We start from the raw sequence: 23,725 nt of genomic DNA, 5'->3' as shown, positions 1-23,725 counted from the left end.
ACTTGCCAGAAATCCTTTTTTTCAGTCCAACAGTGCTCATCTTGTTTATCTTGTTATACATTAACTTCTTTTTCGTTATTGCTTTGCTATTTTTCTCATTTTTCCTTTCCACCCCTGTTGTTCTTTCAAGTAACTTCAAACCTGCATGACAACTTTTCTTGGAAATCTTGTGTTTTTTTCTCTCAACCCAGACGAAAGTGTTCTCTCTCTTTGCTTATCATTGCAAATGTCGTTTCTTTGAAAATGGATGTTTTCTACTTTCATCATTATCACCAGCCTCCTTTCATCCTTTCTAGAAATTATTTCTACACTTCACATAGCTTCCTATCTTTATTCAGGTAATTCATGACAGAATAGTGTCTCTGTATGCTGGTTCTGTAGCTACGTTCATTCACCCAGGTACTGTGTCACTTACTGGGCCACTGATGATAAAACCTCCAGTCAACATTGTCACCATGTAACTTGGTCAGGATCAGCAGCTTCATATTGTCTGCTAGCCACCGTTACTGCAATGTGTTTTATGAGCTGGTGTGAGGAGACATCACAGGCCCTAAAAATCTGCCTACAGCCCAGCAAAAAACCCCTCCAAACAAACCCAAAGATACCGCAAGGCAGTTTCATCCGTTTTCAGTAAATATGAGTTGTTTGATTTCCTGATTCAGGGATTGGATTCACATCTGAAATGCTCCTGCTGGCCTTTCTTTTATTAACTGCCAGGTGACCTTCCAAACTCATTTGTGTTTTTAGCACTCGCAGCTTTCGCTGAGAGTGAACGTCACAGCACGGTGACATGCCGTGTCTGCGAACTTCCTTTCTGTTTTCTTCTCCTTGATACGTGAAATTCCTGTTCACCCTCACCGCGCCACTCCTGATTTTATATAATTGCACTGTGTGTCTCGGCTGTTGTCTCCCTTCCCACCTGGAGAGCCCTGCCCAGGCTGCCTGGGAGCCCTCCCCACCTCGGAGCTCTCTCCCCGCTTTTGCTCTGCTCTGTTTTTTTCAAACTATGGGCATTGCATGTGTGAGATGTGGTTTTACTAATAGCTACAGAAGCTTTCTCTTTGGTTTGCTCCTCCATTCCCAATAACGCCTAAACTCCTGTTTGGGTTTTTTTCTGAGCATTAAGCTGTTTACAAAGAAATAGCCACAATAACACCGAGACTACTTTCTTCAGCAGTAACAGCTGGTTTGGAGGCGATCACTGTCTTGTTTCTGAAAGTACACCGAAAAAACGCGTAACTACAAAGTACAAAACAATGTACACTATTCTGGCTTTACTAACACTGAATTTGTGCTGTCATTTTATCTGAAGTCACTTGGCATCATGAGGTCCTGCTGTAACTCTGCACTCCCAGTTGATTTTGAGTACCTTGAATGGTTACGTATCCTCAATAAACACTGTTGTCAATAATTATTATTTTCTCCCAAACAATTCATAAATTTATTGAACAACAGAGATCCTATCATAGATTCTCATGGGACTATACTGAACACCTTCACGACAGTGAAAACTCTCCATTATTCCTTTTGTTTCTTACTTTGCAACCATTTGCATGAAGGAAACTTCCCTCTTTCTGACTGGTTTGTTTCTTTACAACCCTCTGGAAAGGACCTGTCAGCACCTTTTTGGAAATTGAGATCACCCCCATCTACAAGGTCATTAACTTTTTAGAGAAGTCTATTGTATTTACAATGCATAATATCCCTCAAGAAAAACCATACTGTCTCTCGCTCTTTTTCAATGTATACTAAATTTATCTGGTGTCTACCATTGGTGGTTTTTACTGTAGTTGTAGCTAATTTGTCCAGTGGAGCAGTCTGTAGCTTCTCAGATTCCACTTGGAGCTGTTTTTCCAAAGAAGCGGAAAATTATCACCTTCCACTCCTGTAACACCAAGGACAATTTAAATGCTGGTTCAAGAGTTTCTTACTTGGCTTTCTTGGGGGTGAAAGCCTGCTGACTCATTACTGTTCAGTTCGTTTACTTTAAGTCCATCTCTGGTCCTGTGCCAATATGAATACTTTTTAACATCATCTCAACAGCAAAATTATTACAGTTCTGTATTTTTTGTAGCTCAAAAAAATTCCTTAGATATTGATGGTTTTGAGTGCCCTTGTGAAGACAGAGTGCTTTCATTGCTGTGTTAGACAAGTGTAGTATTGATAACTAGCTAGTTATTCCCCATTCTGCACTCGTACAATTATTTTTCTGTACTCCATGCAGTTATTTGTATTATCTTTTACTGAAATTCATCTTACTGACATCGGAGCATTTCTCCAACATGTTGAGGCTGCTTTGAATTCTGATCCAAACCCCAAATAGTTTGTTTCTCTTTCAAGCATGTTGTCATGCACGAGTCTTATAGTTCTGTCATCTGCATTATTATTGAAAATATTGACTAGTGGTTTCCAGGATGAAATCTGTGAGATATCATTTAATGTCTCCTGACAGCAAAGTAATGGCAGTTACTCTAACCATGGTCTTTCAACCATGCTCAAAGTCACAGTTTCATTTCAGCCATATTTCCCTAGTTAAATAATGAAATATTAAAAACCTCATTCAAATATTTTCCTCCTGCTTACACTAAGGCAGCCAGTTACACTGTCAGAAAGGACATTAGACTGGTTTGACGTCAATTATTGCAAAGATTCACACTGAGTAATCTTTATAATCTCGTTACCCCTTGCGGGGCAGACAAATGGATCACGAGTTTGTCCCAGTTTCCTTCCAAACGTCAAAACTTCAACATCCTTCTTTTGTCCCCTGCTTAAAACAAGGGTTTGTGCTCACCCTCGTCCTCTCTCAGTGGCATCACCCACCTGTGAGGAGTCCTCAGAGGTACCTGCTTCCAGCTCAGAGATTATAACAGCTGGTACTCACCATGCTCCCAGGGTAGTGCCATCAACCTGTATTGACTTAAAAACCTCGAATTTGTCCAAATATTCCTTAACATGCCCTTCCCTGATCTGCACTGTGCTGACATCTGATTAAAAGTCAACATTTATTTTAAGACTGGGGCAGCCATTAAACCTTTCAGCATGTTCTTCATCACCTCATTAGTTGCTCCTCTTCCCTTCACCCGTTTCTCTGTTTCACTTAGCTGAGCCCTGGCACTATGCCTGCCTCCTCCTCAGCTGGCAGGACAGACCTTACATGCTGCTTCTGCTCCCTCTGACCCTTTCTTTCAACCTCTATAACATGAATCCCAACCTGCACACTCGCTGGATGCAATTTCTGCCACATAGAGGCACTTTCATTTTTGCAACATCAGGTGCAGTGCCAAAATCTCAGGTGGCATGACATACACTAAGTATGTGTAGCTTTGTCTCATTTTTTTTCGTTTTTCTTTTGCCAGCATTTATGTTCAGGCAAAGAACAAAAGAAGTGCAAAATTTAAATATGTATATACGTCTCCTGCCTCTGCATATTTTGCATTCTGAGATTGATCTATGTTCAAATAATACTGGATTAATAGGAGCTGTCATTGAATTTTCTGTATTACTCAAAAATAAGATAGTAGAACAGCTCTGCATACCACTGTTTCTCAGATTTCGTGATGTGAACACTGAAAACAGCACTCTGTCATCATTTCTTTTCATAGCTTTAACCACCCGTGATAGCAATGGGTCACCTTTCTTCACCATCTTTAAAGCTACTAATCATAAGGACACATGACCCAACATAATTACAAGCAAACAAAAGCTTGCCAAATGCCAAGATAAAATACATTTCGTGATTGACTTTCCTCAGTTTTCAGTGCTCGTTTACAGTTCACAACTTTGTAATGCTCCAAATTTCAGTACAAATTAGTGGATTTCTATCCTACACTATCCCTGGGAGTTACTATTTTACACAGCGGATCCTGTCTCCTGCAGTGCCTGTCACTGGGTAAGAGCAACTTCCTCCCTTGGTGAGTTTGCACTTTGCTCCCTCAGATGCTGAGTGTTTTCTATCCCCATTTAGATACATCATGTTTCCCCCTCCCTCAAATCACTTCTTTGGGTCCTGTCTTCACCCAGACCTGCTATACCACTGTCCACCAGCATCATCTGCTTGCTGACAAGATCTTCCCAACTCATTTGCAAGTCAAAGGCACATTATGGGGGAACTTACTGTGAACTGCCTCCCCCCAAACCTCTTTCCTTCCTTTGGGACACCACCTGGGAGGTTCTTTAGCCCAGCAAGGAGCGTGCTGGGCCACTCATCTCCAGGGGCTTGGCAGCATCTCTGCCCTGCACTGCTCTGCAGTGAGGGGACACCTCTGGTCGTGCAGGACTGTTTGGAGTGTCCCTGTCCCAGGAGTCTTCCCACACAACCTTGTGGCACTGTCTGAGCCTGGTGTCTCCTCTGTGCTCCTGACCCTTTCCTCTTTGGCCTTACCCAGTGTTTCCTTTCCCTCCCCATCTACCCCTATCCAGCCTCTTTTCTCCCCAGTCTCACCCAAAGCATAGTCTCTGTTGCAGATCCACACTCTCTTTGCCTCTGCCCCCCTTTTTCTCTGCAGAAACCTTCTGTGTGTGTGTGTATACAATACATGCCTTCCCCAGCCCCTTCTTCCTCTCCCCCATTCCCTGACCCAGCACCTTCCACCTGGTTTCTGCCTTTAACGTGATGCTGACGTGGTGTGAACCCAAATCACTAGCTGATCATAAAACAGAGGGAGAAAGAAAACCTAGCCAAATATTTAAGTCTTTAATAAAACCTTTACGCCTCTCACAGCTCTTCAGTAGCACCAATACACCTTTGCCGTTCCCATGACCTACCTGCCAAGCCTTTGTCCCCTGTAGGGAGCTGGGCTGCCTCCAGAACCTTGCCCAGCTACCAATTTATGGGCAGATGGAGGAGAACACAGCTGCTGCCGTTCTCCTGTCCAGGATGCCCTCACGGCTTGTGCAGCGGAGCGGGTGCAGGATGGGAGGCACAACACAAGCTGCTCACACAGGGACGGGGAGCCCAGAGCTGAGAGCCATGGCACGTCTGGTAGGGATGAGAGAGTTTTCATCACTTTCATTACTTTCCAATTAAAAGTCCTGCTGAAAACTGGCTCAGCAAGCTCCACAGGCTCCCTCGCCTTGCATCAGTGGTAGGAGAGGCTGTGGGTTGGCTGCACCACAGCACAGCGTGAGCTGTAGAGCTTGTCTCTGACAAAATTAAGTGCACGGTGGTTTCAGAGGGTAGTGGGGAAAGCCCACACTCCCTGCACTGGAGAAGGAGTGGAGACATCACATAAGCATGAGATAAGCAGAAATGAAATGGGCACCCTGGGTGTCTCTGCCCCAGACACCGGCTGCCAGGCTTCCTGGGGTGATGGGCACCTCTGCTCAGGGTAGGAAGTTTGGGATCTGTTGCAGCCATAGCCCCCAGCCCAAATGTTGCTGATGATGCAAGTAACCGAAGGGACAGAGATGATGTCACAGCCACCTCTGAACAGTATTTCCAGAGAGAGGATCTGTTCTGACATCTCTTTGATCTGCTATCCTCTTTGTAGACCTAAGAATACCATAAGGGATGGAGAGAACAGACTGTCCCAGAATTTCATGAAATTTGATATAATAATGTTAGTGTTAGTGCAGTCTGCCAAACCCACCAGCACTGTTCCTGGAGGATGTCACCTCTTGGACCCCAGAAAGACCGTGCAAATCTGGTTCCATTACTTCACCAACTTACTTTCACTTTTCTCTTGGGGAAAATACATTGGATCTTGCTTTTTCCTGAAGAACTGAAACTGTATCTTGATTCAGCTCCTCAAGGAAGAAATGTTCTCAGATCCTAATGAGATTATCCTAATAAGAGTGTAAAATGGGTCACTGTGTACTACAGGTGTATTGCCTCCCTTATAGAAAAGAGAATATGATTTATAGATGGGAAATGTATGCTCCATAAGTAATTACAAACTAAAATGCTAAAGTGGGTAGTGACTTCTCTCACATTTGTTGTGGTTGCATCCAAAAGCTCCTATTTCAAAGATGAAGAATACTGCAGGTTTTCTGGTGCACACTGCAAGTGTGGACCTCGTAGTCCTCTGGCACATGTCCTGGGCATTTGGAAATGCCTGCTGGGACCTTTAGATGTCATGGTTGAACTATCTCTTTTGAAAATCAGACATAGTTATCCATAACCCTGCAACTCTTTTGCTGTGTCAGAGGGGCTGTAAGTGCCATAGTAAACCTCAGGCTTAAAAAAAAAACAAACAAAAACCAAAAAAACAAAAAAAGTGCTTTTTGCATTGTGCGTGTAGCGACAGTGATGAAAACTTGCTCATTTTTTTTCTCCCCTAGCTATCCTAAGCTTCAGTCACATCATTCACGCCTCAGTCCCAGCAAGCTTCAGCTTTTGAGGTAGAGGCATCTCATGATTCCTCGAATCAGTGAGGGGGATCTGGGGGAATAATGATGACTTTAGAGAGGCCGCATCACCTGAGATGTGATCAGAGGCCTGAGAGCTACTCCAGCAAAGCACAGGGAGCGCTGTGAATAAATGCCACGCTTCTCCAGTTGTTGTTTTTTCATAAAGTTAGTATCATGAACCATTAAATGTCGCACTGTAACTACCAGGAGATAAATATTGACACTGAGAAGAAAAAAAAGATTGTTCATTACTCAGTAGGTTTCACCTCAGGAGTTATTGGTTAGTTTTAAAGACAGCCTGTCACACCGGCAGATGCAGGAGTGATCCCATAACACTGCATGGCTGCCATGGCAAACAGTTGTGCTGAGCAATCTATGAGCAACATCTGGACCAAAACTCCTGAGTGCCGCTGTCTGCCACCAATGCTGAGGGACAGCAGACACATGAGGGGAAGCCGTAAGGGTTTGCCATTGATTCACAGCCTGAATGGCCAGGCTAATGGGGTCCTGTGATGGAGCTGCCACTGATTACTCAGCCAGCAGAGCATTTCCCATGAACAGGGCCAGAAAAGCTATTTATTGAGTAGAAACAAATGAGGTTTCAAATTGCAATAATGGGGATGTCTGGCAACAGGTGATAATGTTTTGCTGCCACAGGAGGAGGCAGAAAAGTGGGGGAGCCTTGGTAACCTCAGAGCTGTGACAAGGAGAATGGGACTGGCAAAAAGAAGTGAAGGAGCCAAACCAAAGTACAAATTATCATAGTCCCCTGCCGTGGCTGGAGCACAGGGGACATTTTGTGCTGGTTTGTGATGAGGAAATAAAGTTTAGTTTAGAGGCAGTGGAGAATCACCTGGAAGAAATAAAAGGAACCACCTGGTTTTGATAAGGATGGGAAGGATTTGCCTTGAAGGTTCCCTTGACAGATAGCATAGGGCCAGGGCCAACGTGAAGCATTAGGTAAGCTCTGCAAAGAGAAATGAAAATTAGAAACTGCAAGAACATGTCCTCCTTCATCCATCTGGATACCAGCATCATTCCTGAACAGCCAAGAGTTTACTAGGGCACTTTAAAGTCACGTAAGTAGGTCAGCTTGTCGTCAGAATCTGCTTATCCCCAAAACACGTGAAATTCCTTCCTGATGGCCAGCAGATGAGAACCTAGCAGCAGTGAGACACGTCAGCAGCAGCCCGAGGGAGTATGGACAAGGCAGGAGACTCCAGAAAGTGCATTTTGTGTTTGCAAGCGCATTGTGCTGCGCAATGCCCCAGTCCAAGCAATGTCAAGGGAACTGCTCCTTGCAAAAGCAACAGTGCTGCCTGGCCCAGGGCACCCCAAAGCAGGGGTCTGCCTGTGGGCTTGTTCCCAGGCCTCTTCTGGGAAGGTCATAGCAGAACCTGGAGAGAAACCAGCTCTACTTGGCCAACGCTTTGCTTCAGGGCGAGTCAGTGACACAGCCCAGCGTGCCTGCCCCTCATCTGGGCGATGTGCTATCTGCTTCTCTGCGGCCACAGAAAGATTAATTTCCCTCCGATACTATTGGTTTTCAGAGAGTTCCCAGCCCAAAGAAAAAACATTATGGAAGGCCTGGTGTTTGGCCACCACTTACCAAAGGGATGATGGTGCTCAGGTGGTGACACTTGCTATTGCAAAAGAAATTTTGCCTCTGTAAATCTCTAGAGCGGGATTTGAGATGTATGTTAATAGGCAAAAAATCTCACTAGTACAGTTGATTACAGTTAGTGTTTATTACAGAGAGAAGCTATTTTTTAAACTTTTAATTAAAGATGAGTTAGAACTGCTAAAAGTATAAAATGCTACCTCTACTCAAGCTAGCACTTACATTGCTAAAAGAGGTACTCTTTCCTTTAATGACAAAATAAAATACCAAACACCTGAGAGGAGCTTTCTTGACAGCCAGCTGGGAGACAGTAGGAAACAAGAAACAAATATTTCTGTTTGAAAATATTTTATTCTCATGAAAACAGCCAGCCACCTCTGATGGGGAGATGCAATGGCTGTGCTCCCCGCTGGCAGAGGCCTCCACACATCCCGTCTTGGCCTCTCTCCACAGCCCCTGACAGGTCCGGCCATGGCTGCGAGAGGAGGGAGGCGAGACACCTGCCTGGGTCCTTTCCAGGCAGTCAAAACCACTGGCTTTCCCACCTTGCAAAAATCACCGCTCCCCTTTTTTCACCCTGTCCTGGCCGCAAGCCCCCGGCACCCTCGCCCTCCGCCCCTTCCACTGCGCCCGCCGTGACGCCGGCTTTGGTAAAAAGATAAACGAGCAAACAAAAAGGGTAAGAGCCATTTTGCAGGTGCGATAGAAGGTACCGCCGCGGGGATCTGGTTCTTCCCTCCCCGCCCGTGACCGCCTGTCTCAGCTCTCCCTTCCGTGTTGTTTCTCTGCAGCCGGCCGCAGCGGCAGAGGCGGGAGGCCCACGGCGAGGCGCACAAGCAAGGCAGGTAGGCAAAACCCCCTGGGGCAGAGCCGGGATGGCGGCAGGGGAAGGGGACACCACTCGAGCTCGGCAGCCTTATGTAGGTAGGAGTTGTGCCCTCAGCAGGAGGCAGTGGCCCCGGAGGAGGCCGCGTTGCCCCACACCCCCGTGGAGGTGGGGTGCGGTACCGTGACCATTTCCATGGCGCCTTGGGCTTCACGTTGTGCTGCTGCACGGTTGTGTCACCCATGGTGTGTGAGCGGGTGTCCTCCCTCCGAGCATCCCTCTGCAGAGCTGAGCCCCCTCCACGGGCTCTCCATCCCGCCACTTGTTCTTCCCTGTGTCACTGCTGGGGAGAAAGAGCCTTGCTGAGCAAAGTCCAGCCTGCTCACAAGTGTTGAAGGTTTCGCCAGTGACCTCCTAATATCGCCCCCCATCTCACCCAGATATAAACCTTCTCCCATGCATGCCCACAGTGCCACAGCTCTTTCAGAGGCTGAATTAAATCTAAAGCAGAAGCAGGAGCCACCTTTTAAAATGCCTGACTAGAAGAATTCACTGATGGAGGTAGATGACTTGCCACTCCCAGAAATTGTTAAACTGAGACTAAGCATCTTTCTAAGATACTCCGCAGTCCGGAGAAAGCTCTGAGTTTGAGAAAGATGTTGCTAGTGACACCGCTGGTGTTGTATTGGCTTCTCATGGTAGACCTGCCCACGAGTCTGTGAGAAGTACAGCACGGCTAAGCAGTCTCGTTTACGAGGAGCTTTATCTCAGGAACATCTTCCCCATCAAGTTTCTTTGTTGGCCTGTTTGCCTTTAATCTATTCCTGACTTGTCTGGTGTATATTCGGACAAGGGCCTCTCTGAGCATGCCATCTTTTCTCAAACTGAGAAGCAGTGAAACCATTCCTCCTGTTGTCGAGCCCTCCTGCTGCTCGAATGGCTGGCATGCAGCTGACTCTAGGGCTTTCACCTGCGTGATGGAGCAACCCAGGAGCTGCCGCCACCACCATCCCAGCCAAAGTGCTGGGGCACTGATAGCATTTTGCACCTTGGATGTGGAGGAGGAGCAGAGCATCCTCTGCCCAGCATTTGGTGCAACTCCAAGAGCTTCTGGAATGACGCTCCCAAGCTCTTTAATGCTCAGAGACCTCCTAGGTCTTTAATGCTGCTTTTTATCCTCATTAGAAATCTGGGGCAGGAGCTAATAATTTTATCCCAAGTTAAGGGACGGCCTGCCACCTGGCCTGGTTCCCAGCCTGTGTCCATTTTGTTCCTGGGCAACAGCCAGTACCTTATTTGATATATTGTTTCCCTAATTCCTGGCCTCATGCCCCATCACAAATCAATGTCAGAAATGCTTCTCCCCTGTTTCCATTTTCCCCTTTCTCCACACACACACACTATTCCTCCAGCCCACATATTTGAATGATCGTCTCCAAACTGTGCTATACGCAGAGATGATTTTACAGAGACAAAAATTCAGGAAAAAAGTGTTTCCTCAGTGCCAGAATTATTGCAGGTGCCTAAAGCTGTATGTTGAGTGCAGGAATCCCTTTTTAATGACATGCCGCCAACCATTGCAATCAATCTCATGGTTATGGTCTAAGGGGTAAATGGTCTAAGGGGTAAATGGTCTAAGGGGTAATGGAGTGAAGAGGGCACGTACTTCTCGCAGGCACTGCTCGGGGCTCATAGCTGTGCTTCTCTCTTCTTGGCAGCCCAATCCTAAAACGAAGCCCGGACATTACCAAGTCTCCACTGACAAAGTCAGAGCAGCTGCTGCGAATAGACGACCATGACTTCAGCATGAGACCAGGTTTTGGAGGTATGAAACATGTACATTTGTCACTGTCCCTGTTTTACACTGTCACTTCTTTATACTGTAACGCACATTCAGGTGAACAAGCAGACTGATAGGCAGAGCCTTTCTGTTTCTAATTTTTGTTATTTTGTGTTGTGAAGTCATTACATGCCTGGGGGGACAGGAGTACAGTGAAGTAGCCTTCTTCCTTGGATGAGCGAATAGTGTAGTCCAAGGCATGGAAATGTGATTACAAGCAATATCATTTTCCTGGTATTCAGTGACACTTTCTTCTGACAAACTTCTGCAAAAACACCTTATGTTTATTTCCAGATGATTCTAAGATTTCATCTTACTATGGTGATGTGTGTGCATAATCGAATCATGTATCATGCTTAATGACCTGGCCATTTCATTTATAACCCAAAAGAAAATATTTTGACTGCTGCGTGTTAATGCTTGTTCACAGTTTTGTGGCTGTGTGCTAGAGCAACCTAGGCTTTCAGGGAAATGGATGAAGGAGCACACGTTTTCTTTCAGCCCATCGGATTAGAGAATGTTGTAATTTATCTACCCTTTCTGGCTGACAGATGGTCATTCAAATCCAGGATACCATTATACACTCTGATGGAAGAAGATTTTATTGCTAAATGCTCAATATACCAACTACCAGCATGTTCAATTAATTTTAAAAGGTTTCAGTTTCATAGCAGTCCGCTAATGTGAGCACAATTTATCTTGTCAGATCTCCTGTACTGTAATTGCCAGAGGTATGTGAGGGGTGAGTCAAGGCCTAGAAGAGGAAAAAAAAAAGATCAAAATCCTTATTATCCAGGGTCACAGCCCAACCCTTCCCCTTGGGAGCTTCAGGCCCAGTGGCACATTCTCGTGTCCTGTGACACGTCCCCTTCTGTCCCCCTGTCCTCTCCACAGCCAAGCACTGGGTAATGTGAAAGCCAAGTACACGGAGTAGCTCTCAGGGATGTTGTTAGCTCAAGAGGAGAGCGGAAGTGAGGGCAAAATTTGGAGTAAACCTCCAACACCCGTTATGTGCAACCTCTGCTGCTGCTCTCCATGTGGACGGGTGCTCTGCGGGGCATCCAGCTGGAGAGCCCTGGACGCGAGTGCTAGAGGCAGGGCTTTTAAATTTTGAAAGGACCCGTGTAGGATGACACAATAAAAATGCAGTCAGCAATAGATCAATCTAATTGCTGATTTTGAGTGTTATTAGGAGGTTTTTGTTTCTATTTCAGACTGGACATCTATTTTTATCTCTAAGATATGAAAGCCAGAGGATTACTTTGTCTGATCAGATTTATACTTTCTCAACATTTAATTTTTTTTCCCCAGGCCCTGCAATTCCTGTTGGGGTGGATGTCCAAGTGGAAAGTCTGGACAGCATTTCTGAAGTGGACATGGTAAGAGTCACATGAGACTTAAGGTCAGATGGGACCTCTGGAGCCCATCTATCCCAAACCCCTGCTGGAGCAGGGCTGGCTAGAGCAGGCTGCCTGGGTCTGTGTCTGTGGGGTTTGAATACCTCCAAGGATGGAGACTCCACAGCCTCTGGGAGGCAGATTCAGGTTTCATCTGAATCTGCTGACAATTGCTTCTATTGACCTCACACTACAATTTCATCTCCCTTGCAGCAGAGGGAGGACATCTGATATTTTCTTTAGGACAAAATGATACAACACATCCAAGACTGTCCCAAAGGATTTTTACATTTTCTTAAGAAGCGATAACATTTAAAAGCTCTGAGGAGATCAATTAATATGTTAGTTTTAAGGCACTTTGATATACTGCAGACACAGTCTCACTTTGTCCGTGTTCTGAAGTGGTCAGGGGTCAGCCGGCTCCCAACCAGAAGCCATGTAGCCATCCTGAGAGTAACACGGGTTCAGACTGGTAAGTCCTGCTCTCGACAGGGCAGCCAGAATGAGCTTGGAAGGGAGAAGTTTCTCCAGAACCTTCCTTTGGTGCATCGGCAATTGTATCACCCCTGCTATGTGCTGGGGACCAGCATAAGGCTCTGTTGGTCCTTCCTGTGTCTCCACACTGATGCTGAAGAAGGATTTCAGGGGCACACAGGACAAAAGCCGGTGCTGTGCCCAGGCTAAATTCCTTACTGAGTCTCTGTCCTTAATCTCCTCCCATACAATCAGTAATGTGAAAATGGTCAGTTTTCAGGCGGTCTCAACGTGGTGCAGATTTTGGTCTTGATTATTTTTGCTGGAGGGGCTTTTTTCATCACAAAACACTGCTGACAGTAAGGTATGATTTCTGCAGAAGGTTTTGCTTGGGAAGGTTTTACGTGCATACATGGCATGTAAACAACAGCCTGTGCAGGAGAGCAGGAGCACAGAAGGGGAGCAGGAGATAGCCCTGTATATAGACTCAGAGCACTTTCATTCACCCTTTCAAAACCCAGAGCTTGTCAGACCTACCCTGTTGGAGTAGCCCCAGAGTTTCTCAGCAGCTCAGTTTTTGCTTTGGGAGAAAAAAAAAAAAAAAAAAAAATCACACCCCAATACAGAATAGTTTTCAAGATGTTTTTGCTCTTTCAACAAAAGCATCCAACAGCTCTGAAGCTTTCTCAATAACCCCCAACTTCTCTGTGCTCCTAATTCACAGCCACAGGGCTAAAGAGCCTGCACCCAACCTCCTCCCATGTCTAAGCGAGGAACATCGCTGAGCGGCAGCACAGCTGGCGTTCTGCAGCCACCCTGCTTGCACACTGGGCTCCTCTCACCACAGCTATGTCATCTTTCGAGCCAGCTGGGATATCTGCAGTCAACCAACCACTTGCAAGGTGCAGCAGGGTTGCAATGCTGTGGCACACCAGGGTGCACGTTCTCCCCAGCCCCTGGGAGCCCTCTGGTTGTCTCCAGTGCTCTTGGCACCCTGACCGCCAGCCATGGGGACTCCCAGCTCTCACCTCTCCTGGGATGGGCCCAGACCTTCTGGTTAAGGAGAAAGCTTGTGAAGGTGGCCAGAGAGCCCCTGAAAAGCTTTGGGACTTGAAAGAAAAGTGAAAGAACTGAACATGGAGGATTTCAAGGAAAAACAAAACAAAACAAAACAAAACCAAAACCAAAACAAAACAAAAACAACCCTAAAAAAAAAACCCCAAAACTAAAAGCAACCCAACAAATCTACTCATTTTTTTAAAGCAAGCATTATGATTTTGAACAACTTCCTCTGGCTTTTGAATACTGCCCCTGCTCCTTGTGTGGCATTGTGCTGCAACACCCAGCAGCATGGGAAAAGCACTGTATAGCCTCAGGTAAGAAAAACTATTAGGGTCGATTTTGGCAGTTTGCAAAATAATGACGGAGAAGACTTTATATTGTCAGAATCAATTATTTTTAACTCATGCAGCTTTAAAGAAAAAAGCCATGGTGCTTTGCAAGCTGATTTCTTGCTTTTTAAATAAAGAGATGTCAGTGACAGAGGTTTTCACTCTGTCCTAAATTTAAGCTTGAGGAGGTAGATACAGCGATCTTTCCTTTTCTCCTACTTTCTGACTATTTGCAAGAAAGTGGTAAAATAATTTAGGATGTTATAAAACTTCATTAGGATGTCACAAATCAGATTCTTCTTGTCCAATTGATTTAAAAATTTATAAATATCTGTTATGGGCCACTGACCCTGAAATTAACAGAGCTTTTGCAGGATGTGTGGAGCAGCTGTTTTATCTGGAGGAAAGATGGGAAGACGGAAAAAAAAAAAAAAAAAAAAAAGATTATTACCCAGGACTGGAAACTCATTTGCAAAGATAATGAGAAGTTATTAGTGTCTCTGAGAAATGGAATGAAAGAAATGGGAGAAATGATATGGTTTTAGCTTGGGGGAATTTCAGATGATGCATTATAAAATATTGTGGTTCCCAGTATGATAGCCTAAAACTAGTATCAATAAATCACTTCTAATGAAAGCTGAAAATACTTGGTTTTTCCACAGTAATGATAAATGTGACTTTATGCAAAAAAAGTGAGACATTGACTTCTCTGTGGAGAACAAATGTCTGCCAATTTATTAAAGGACACATTAATACATAAGAGTCAATGTAAAGGTTTCCCAGAACTATGTATAATTTGTAGACAAGGAAAAGATGTTAAAGAATGCTACAGAATGGATCAAATTAACAAGAAGATATTACATGGTCAGTGGCTTTGGAAGCTTCAGTTGGATGCGGTATAAAGCATTTCCAAGAATTATCTTGGGCACTATTGTAATAATAGCATAGGCTGCAACTAACAAATCGCTTCTACTGAAAAAAGACTGCAGAAACCCCCAGATTTCAAAGTGTTTGGAAAACATTGTGGAGAAAAAAAAATCCACATGTCAAATAATTTCAAAAAAACCCTCCAAAGCCACCTGACTCTCTCTGCCCCAGACACCAGGGCAGATTGGTCAGTCTTAGATACTCCCCTCAGTTTATGGGCAATGTATTACATCAGACTGGAAGATATGGTGCTTATAAACACTTGTGTGTGAGCTTATCTTCAGGTACATGAGGGTTTTTTTTAAATAAGGAATAAGGCAAACTGAGGTGTAAGTGCCTCCAAGGTCAGACTCAATGTACAGTGGAGCTCGCAGAGAAGGAGCACGCCTTGGGTCTAGGAGTACGATATGTGGGAAGAAAGAGGAAAAAAAAATCATTTTGGTCAAATGCTGAGTCAAAAGCATTTCAGTGGCTGTTCTGGAGGAAGAGCTCCCACTGCAACACGCTCCTGTGGCTGCCCAGGCAAAGGCAGTTGCGGAGCAGTGTGGAGGGCAGCATGGGCAGCAAGACCTTCTTCACTATCATCACCAGAGACACAACATCACAGGTGCTGGGGATTAAGTGTTTGGCAGCGCTCTCCACCTGCCGCTGTTTTGGCAGGTCTGTCTTTTAGGCTCTGGAGTCACTCACAGACACTGAAACTCAATGTCTGTATTTTAGGAGTGGATTCGCCACCTAGAGAGGCTCTGGTTTCTGAACTCAAGAAGTCAGTCTGACCTAAGGAATAAAGAAGCTGCAGCCGGTTGTGTCCCCTGCAGCTCAGGGGGTGGATGTGCCTTCAGGAATGGTGCTTTACAGCTCGCGGTTTGTCCCAGAGATGAGAAGTTACTGCTATGCCAATAAGGTGTTAAGTTGAAGTTGGTGAAGGGTTTGGAGGAGAAGCCGTATGAGGAGCAGCTGAAGTCACTTGGTTTGTTCAGCCTGGAGGAGACTGAGAGGAGACCCCATCGTGGCTACAGCTTCCTCACAAGGGGAGGAGGAGGGGCAGGCACCGATCTCTTCTCTTTAGTGACCAACGACAGAACCCGAGGGAATGGCAGAAAGACGTGCCAGGGGAGGTTTAGGTTGGACATGAGGAAAAGGTTCTTCCCCCAGAGGGTGGTGGAGCACTGGAACAGGCTCCCCAGGGAGGTGTCACGGCCCCAAGCCTGACAGTGTTCAAGAAGAGACTGGACAACGCCCTCAGACACATGGTGTGAACTGTGGGGTTGTCATATGCAGGGACAGGACTTGGACTCGATGATCCTTGTGGGTCCCTTCCAACTCAGGACATTCTATGATTCTAAGTTGTGACACAAGCCTGTTTGTTGCAGGACTTCACCATGACGCTTTATCTGAGGCACTATTGGAAAGATGAGAGGCTGTCCTTCCCCAGCACCAACAACCAAAGCATGACCTTTGATGGCAGGCTGGTGAAGAAGATCTGGGTCCCTGACATGTTCTTTGTCCACTCCAAGCGTTCCTTCATCCATGACACCACCACAGACAATGTCATGCTGCGGGTCCAGCCAGATGGGAAGGTACTTTATAGCCTCAGGTAAAGCTGCATTCAGTCAATGTGAGCTATTAGTGGAGTGAGAGAGAAAGTGGCTTAATTGATTCCTGTATTGTGTTTTTGCATGACTTCATACCAAAAAAACCCCCCAACCATACAACATAAAAAAGAATGAACGTGCTGAGTATACACCAACATCTGAGCCCCTGTGTTAGTTTGACAAGAATTTTCTTGTTCTGTGATATTTGTATCTTACCGTTCACTGGAATTCACAGCCTGAACAGTGCCTACCTTCTCCTTATTAAAGCTTTTTCTTCACTCGGCATATTAGACAAGGTTCAAGTGTTCCCGAGGCCTTTGCAAAGTTTGCTCAGGTCCTTAGTACAATAACAAAAAGCACAATAAAATGACATCAAGTTCAGCTATAGCATGCATGCCTAGATACTCTTTCATTTAGCAGCATGAGACCAATCATCTGCATTTCATGCGTTTATGGTTGTCTGAAGAAAATGGGAACAGAAGAATATCGAACTACTCAGATCCTGCCCCACACGGTCTCGTGCTTAAACAATTGTCCTGCACAAAATGGTAGTGAACAACTTGAACAGCAAATTGACAGATTTTCATTATTTTATTCAGTGACAACTGCAGGTTGGAATGCTTTGTGAATGCTGGGGAACTAGGGAAGCTGGTCTCCCCTTCAGAGCAAACGGGTCATTACTGCCCATCTTTGCTGAATGCCTTTGCCTGTAGATTACATTTTTCCTTGGTGTCTGCCTTTTTATGATTCTTTGCCAGGCCATTTTCTCTTGTCTTGGAAACCACTGTAGACCTCACTGGCACTTAAACAACAAATCTAAGCCAAGCACTTTCACCCAAAGACTAAATCCAGATAGGAAAGCAACATCAGCAGGAGCCCGCACATGCCAAAGGACTACTAACATAAGGGACTATAGCTTGTTTTTATCATTATGTGACAGACATCTGTCTACCCTACTGTAATTCATTAATTCTTTTCCCATTATGACCTAAACTTCCATTTTCATTTACTTCCTTAGAGTTCAAGCCAGTTAAGATTCATGGATGCTTCCAGTGTAGACATAAAAGACTAAAAAGAAGATAACCAGGCTACAGCAAGACCAGAGCTTTTGGCTGATGGGACAGAGCATTTCAGTGGTCTCTGCTACACACCAGCTCCAGCCCGAACTGGAGGCACCGCCTGTGCCCTCTGGTGGCTGATACCCAAGTGTGATCACCAGGTTTTCTTTGAGCAGCTGGAAATTCGCCATGTATGGAGAAAACTATCTGCATCTCTCCTGGCACTAGAATGGCTTTGAGAAATGTAAATTATTTTGCTGTACAAAGCATCTGTTCAAAGCACAGATCTCTGCAGGGAGATGTTTGCTGGTAGTCAATGAGGAAAAAGTGCACTCACTGCTCTTTCCCATTTTCTTCTCCAATATTGTTGTCATCTAGTAGCAATCTGTGGTGGCCTAACTTTCCAGTCATCTTTTTTAACACTAGTTTGCTGAGAAGAAGAAGAAACTACATTAAGTAAAGTGTAATGGCTTTAACTGAATGGAAGATATTTATTTTCAGTGGACTGTTACTGGCCAGACAGTTACTTAATAAAAAAACGCCAAAACTCACAGCTTTATGGTTTTTCAGTTACATAAGATGACAAGTTTTAATCGAGTGTTTTTTATTATTCCTAGAGTTACAGTAACAGCCATGTGCAACATGGATTTTAGTCGCTTTCCCCTGGACACACAGACGTGTTCTCTAGAGATTGAAAGCTGTAAGTAAATTGGAGGTGTACGGAAGCCAAAGACTGCACCCCATGGGCACCCAAACTGTGTTTAATTATATTACTAATTATACCAATAATTAAACTGCTGCTATATTCATGGGACCTCTAACCAAAGTCAGAAAACTTCAACATTGAAAAAAAATCCCTCCCCCTGTTTTTTCACTAGAAGTACATGATGTATGCAACAATGCAGTGTTTCTAAACACCAGCTGTGAGCACTGTCTTGCCAATCTCCCCAAAATCCAGCCAGGCTGCCCTGCTGCCTCCTTGTCCCCAGAGACCCTGGGCCACTCGCCTGCAGGTCGGCAGTCTCCAGCTCGCCCAGGTGCCTCCCACACCACAGCTCTCAAACACCTCAATAATCAGCTCTGCGCCTTTCACATGCACCATCTGCTCATCCTGGTGTAGAAACCGTGACGGGGCAGCAGCACAAATCACCTTCCTCTAATGTTTCTCACACCTGAGATAAACCCAGCTTGTACCCACACGTAGCTCCTTTGTCCCAAGTGTGACGCACACACAAATTGGCTGGATTTCATTCAAAGACATTTTAAACTTTTAGCTTTTTTTGAGTTTTTTTTAATTTTCCTTCTTAAGATTGCAATAAGAAATTATAATCTTAATTCTGTTTTAATGTATTTATGTCTGATTTTTTTCTCCCTCTCTGGGAAGAGTTATTGCTAAACCCCATGTGAAAGGCTTAACATTATTGTATTTCCACATGTATTAAAAAACCAAGACCTGTAATGTTCATGTGTGCATCACAGGCAGAAAGTTTACCTGAGTTTGTCCTCCCACATGCTTCAGATTGTTGATAGCCTGATCCTCCCATTACCCCAAGCAGGTTTTTTCCTCTAAGTCTCCTTTCATTTGCTTCTGATTTTATGGCAATTATAAAGGACAGGTTTTCAAGTTCTAATGCGGTGGGTTATTTGACACACATATTATGTGTGTGAAACTATGATTAGAGAAACAGAAGGTTTTACAAAACGCATCAGGCCTGAGGGCCGTCACAATGACATAGTCCACTCCTTGTCACAGTCATATCCACCATCGCTGTGGCTCTCAGCTGGGTGGTGGCATTTGGCCTTCTCAGCTGGGACCCCACAGGTAGCTTGGAAGGTGTGTGGGCACACAATGGGCTGTGGGTGCGATAGCAGCTGACTCGGTGCACTGCACTGAGCTTTGCTCTGCTCCCCTAGATGCCTACACTGAAGATGACCTCATGCTCTACTGGAAGAACGGGAACGATTCCCTAAAAACAGATGAGAGGATATCGCTCTCCCAGTTCCTGATCCAGGAGTTTCACACCACCACAAAGCTTGCCTTTTACAGCAGCACAGGTGGGTACTGGTGTGCTTGCCAGAAAATGGGCTGATGGAAGAAGAGGTACAAAGCGTTCCTCTTGACCTTTGCCATGGAGGGTCATTCATTGGGAGGTCTCCCTGTGACCATCAGACTTGCCTGTCTTCTATGAGGAGGCTGTTGTCTCTCACACAGACTTCCATCTTGATGGCATCTTGATGGTTACGTAGTCTTGAAAGGCAATCCCTCTCCAAGATCACACCAAGCCCTAACATGAATTAAACTCTCTGGGTGCACAGGTTATGTTATGTTATCTTCCCTGGCAGATGTGGTCCTGAGAGACGCTTTGACTTCGACAGTTAGTTCAGTAAGGAGACTTCTGTAAATGACAATGATCTGTGGTCACTAACTGTGTTTTTCTGAAAGCAAATGAGGTGCTATTCCCCTGATGCAACACCACCTTATCTGAAAGTAGTTTGATGTTGGTGTGACTTCTCTTTTTTTTTTTTCTCTCTGCTACACAGGGTGGTACAATCGCCTCTACATAAACTTCACTTTACGCCGACACATCTTCTTCTTCTTGCTCCAAACCTACTTCCCTGCCACCCTCATGGTCATGTTGTCCTGGGTGTCCTTCTGGATCGATCGCCGAGCAGTTCCTGCCAGAGTCCCTTTAGGTAAAAACAATCTTGTAATGAGCAGACCTAAGAGACAGTTGCTGCAACTGTAGCCCTGACCGTCAAGACAAAATCCCCTGTGCCCCTGCATTGCCTTGCGGCACAGAAATCAGCTGTGCTGCACATGTGTCCCCCATGCAGGGGACTGGCCATGGCACAAACTCTCCATCTGTCCTGCAGTGTCAAGCAAATTGCCTTCCCTGCTTGCACAAGCACTAGCTGCACATGATGCAAATCAAGGAGCAAATGTCCTACTCTTCTTTTATTGCTGTTAACAGAGCCATGGCACAGAAAGAGCCCAAGTGTCAGTATCCTTCAGAGGCTTCTGTGAGCGAGAAGGTGAAAATCAATATTAGCAGCCCTGACAAAATTTCACTTTACTGAGTGTTGCTAGAGGAGGAAGGGTGGAAGAAACACAGTCAGCTGAGCTGTGCTGTTCAACCTGTTAAATGAATTTACAGTGCAGCGTGAGAGATTCAACTTCCCCTTCTGCAGCATCCTTCAAACTGATGAAGCCATGTGCCAGAGGACTCACCAAGGGAACAGAACTATGCTACAGACATAATTCTTCTTCTAAAGCAAATGCTTTGCCCTTAGCGAAGTGCTGTTTGTACTTTTGCAGACTTTGAGCCCTAGCTTGCTTTCTTTTACTCTAGGCAACGCACCTCAGGACTTCATTGTTAAAGCTATATTCCTCAGTAGAGATGATATATAGAGGCATAACAGAGATGGCAATGGTGCAGTTATCCATGTCTGTGTTTAGAAACAGCATCCATGGCCTTGAGACATCATAAAAAGGAGCGTAAGGGTTTAGGCCATGGCTTCTCAAGAGATGTAGGCACTGCCTTTAGCAGTACTTTTTGCTACCTAGATACTCCTGTGAATTCAGTCCTTTGTGCTCATATACATCATTTCAGCTTTCGAAGGGATCATTAATGTGATGTAATTAGCCCCTAGAATAAGAGGGTCGCAGAGAGCCTCCCTCAGAGCTGAGATAGCTCCAAACTACCGGGGGTCCTGCCCTTACTGATATGCCCGTGCTTGCCCATGATGAAATGCGGGGCAGCATTGGCTTGTGAGGCCCCATTAGGACCAGAGGAAATGGTCTCAAGTTGCACCAGGGGAGGTTTAGATTGGATATTAGGAAAAATTTCTTCACAGAAAGACTTGTCAGGCATTGGAACAGGCTGGCCAGGGAAGTGGTTGAGTCATCATCCTTGGAGGTGTTTAAAAGACGTGTAGATGAGGCTCTTAGGGCCATGGTTTAGTGCTAGAGTTAGGTTAATGGTTGGATCCAATGGTCTTGAGGGTCTCTTCCAACCAAAATGATTCTATGATTCTACAATTAGTCCCTGCTCTTGCCCCAGGGAAGGTACAGACCAGGCATGGGAACCAGCTGGTAACTTCCCACGATGCAGGACTTGCCTGGGGAAGCTGGTGGAAGTAGCAGAAGCAGCAGCAGATGGGCCTCACTTGTGCCTGTGCTGCAGAGGAGGTGAAACAGAAGCTGAGCTACTTGTACCCCAGCTCCGGGGACTGTCCTGAGCCTGGACATGAGGTGCAGCCAGCACAGAGTCAAAGCGCTGCTGCCTGGCCATGGGGTGGGAGGCTGATGGTGTGGTGGGGAACCAGGCTGGCAACACCCTGAGACCAGGACTAGAGCTGTTTTCACCAAAAAGACAAGAAAACACCAGTTAGAAATCAGAGAAATCAGTGAAACCCATTGCCCAGATGTGAAAAAGAATACTGTGAGGTAAATTCAGATGTCAGAAAATTGTCACGACAGCTGTTTTTGTGATGAAGAGCCTGGTTTTAAAGTGTCTTATGGTCTCTCTGCTGGTGTATTCCCAGGGATAACCACTGTGCTGACCATGTCCACCATCATCACTGGGGTGAACGCCTCCATGCCTCGTGTTTCCTACATCAAAGCAGTGGACATTTACCTGTGGGTCAGTTTTGTGTTCGTCTTCCTCTCAGTGTTGGAATACGCGGCAGTGAATTACCTGACTACGGTGCAAGAGCGGAAGGAGAGGAAACTGCGGGACAAGGTGAGATTTTCTATCTCAGTGAAGCTCTGTGCCCCTGGGAAAAGGTATGGCAAATGTCTGGAAATGTTCAGAAGTTTCCAACTACAGTGAGCTGCTCTCAGCTGCCTGAGGAGAACACAGTTCACACAAAAAACCCCACCAGCAGTGAGGCGTTCCGGGTTATAAAGATTTTCTACAAACAACCCACACCCAGGCTCACAGCTCTTTCTTCAGAGTCTGAGGACGCTAACTCCCTCTACATGTGGTCCTCCATTGTCTGTATAAATGGGATAAGTTTTAAGATTTTACCTTTAAATGTTTTTTGATATTGAAGATCCAAACTTGCGAATAACACAGGAGAGATACTGCAGTTTGCGTTTTAGATAATGTGGCAGATTTCCCCCACCTTTCTCCAGGCACAGTCTAGACTTATACATGATGGTGCAAATTTCCCCCTTTTGCCTTCATTACATCAAATTATTACTACTCAAAATTTCAGCCTAAGCTCTTGTCTTCAAAGGAGGCAAACCTCATACATTCCCCCTTGCGGATTCCCTCTGCCCTCTTCTCTGATTTTCTCAGCTCCAGGGTACAGGTCCAACCTTTATTTACACCCCAATCGCTGTGCTTAAGCCAAATGAGCTTTTCCGCAGCCAGCCCCGCTCTCTCCCCGGCTGCATTGTGTCTTGCAGGCACAAAACTAGAGAAGCGCAAAGCTATTGCCCAGCTCCATCCTCTCTTTCTCCCTTTCACGTCCCAGCAGCCCCAATTCCCCAGGCTCGTCCCCTCCTCTGCTTTTGTAAGGAAGAAAGGGATGTCTGTGTGTACCCGGACACAACGTAAACCCGTCCTCCGCTTCCCTGTGCCCACAGCTCCCCTGTGCGTGCAGCCTGCCTCAGCCCCGGCCCATGATGATGGACGGCAGCTACAACGACGGGGACATGAACGAACTGGGGCATTACGTGTCCGAGAACGGAGACAAACAAGACCGGATGATGGTGCAGCTGGCGCTGGGGTCTGAGAGGGGCTCGGGCAGGAGGAAAAACCAGAGATACGTCAGCATGCGGATCGACACTCACGCCATCGACAAGTACTCCAGGATAATATTCCCTGGTGCATATATTCTATTTAATTTGATATACTGGTCCATTTTTTCATAAACATACGTAACTTCTGCAGTCACAGAGCATTGTGACATTAAATGAAAGCACTGTCTCATAGGCTAACAGAAAGAAAATGGAGGATTGTTTTAATTGGAAGACTGATATTTTTTCAGTTTTTTTTTTATTAGATGCTGTGGCATAAAAAATTGTGCAAGTTTCACATTTCAGCAAAATATAGTATATACAATCTAAAATTTTATACTTATTTAAAGCTGTGCTATGTTCCTTCTTGTGCCTCACAGGCCACTGTAAACTATTTTAACAAGTGACTATAATTGCCAGTTACTTATATATGGTGCATCCTCTATTTTGTGCCCCGAGATCCTAATTCTCTAAGTACCTGAGAGCATGCATGCATCTGTCA

General features: G+C 45.4%; 1 protein-coding gene across 2 annotated transcripts in view; it reads left to right on the top strand.

The window, feature by feature from the left end:
* Positions 1–23,358, top strand: part of LOC135986681 (gamma-aminobutyric acid receptor subunit rho-1) — a 29,039-nt gene extending 5,681 nt beyond the window's left edge. Inside the window, exons 2-10 of one of the 2 annotated variants that reach the window (XM_065630959.1) lie at positions 8,761–8,814; positions 10,514–10,620; positions 11,947–12,014; positions 16,198–16,421; positions 18,095–18,177; positions 19,392–19,532; positions 20,019–20,171; positions 22,023–22,219; positions 23,071–23,358. In XM_065630959.1, coding sequence (XP_065487031.1) covers positions 8,761–8,814; positions 10,514–10,620; positions 11,947–12,014; positions 16,198–16,421; positions 18,095–18,177; positions 19,392–19,532; positions 20,019–20,171; positions 22,023–22,219; positions 23,071–23,358 — 1,315 coding nt within the window. The remainder of the gene's footprint in view (positions 1–8,760; positions 8,815–10,513; positions 10,621–11,946; positions 12,015–16,197; positions 16,422–18,094; positions 18,178–19,391; positions 19,533–20,018; positions 20,172–22,022; positions 22,220–23,070) is intronic. The other variant, XM_065630960.1, reaches the window with a different exon arrangement.
* Positions 23,359–23,725: the final 367 nt, after the last annotated feature.

The sequence above is a fragment of the Caloenas nicobarica genome, chromosome 3 (assembly GCF_036013445.1).
Source record: "Caloenas nicobarica isolate bCalNic1 chromosome 3, bCalNic1.hap1, whole genome shotgun sequence".
Lineage (NCBI taxonomy): Eukaryota > Metazoa > Chordata > Aves > Columbiformes > Columbidae > Caloenas > Caloenas nicobarica.
Note: the sequence above shows the minus strand (reverse complement) of the source record. Positions and strands in the feature narration are given on the sequence as shown.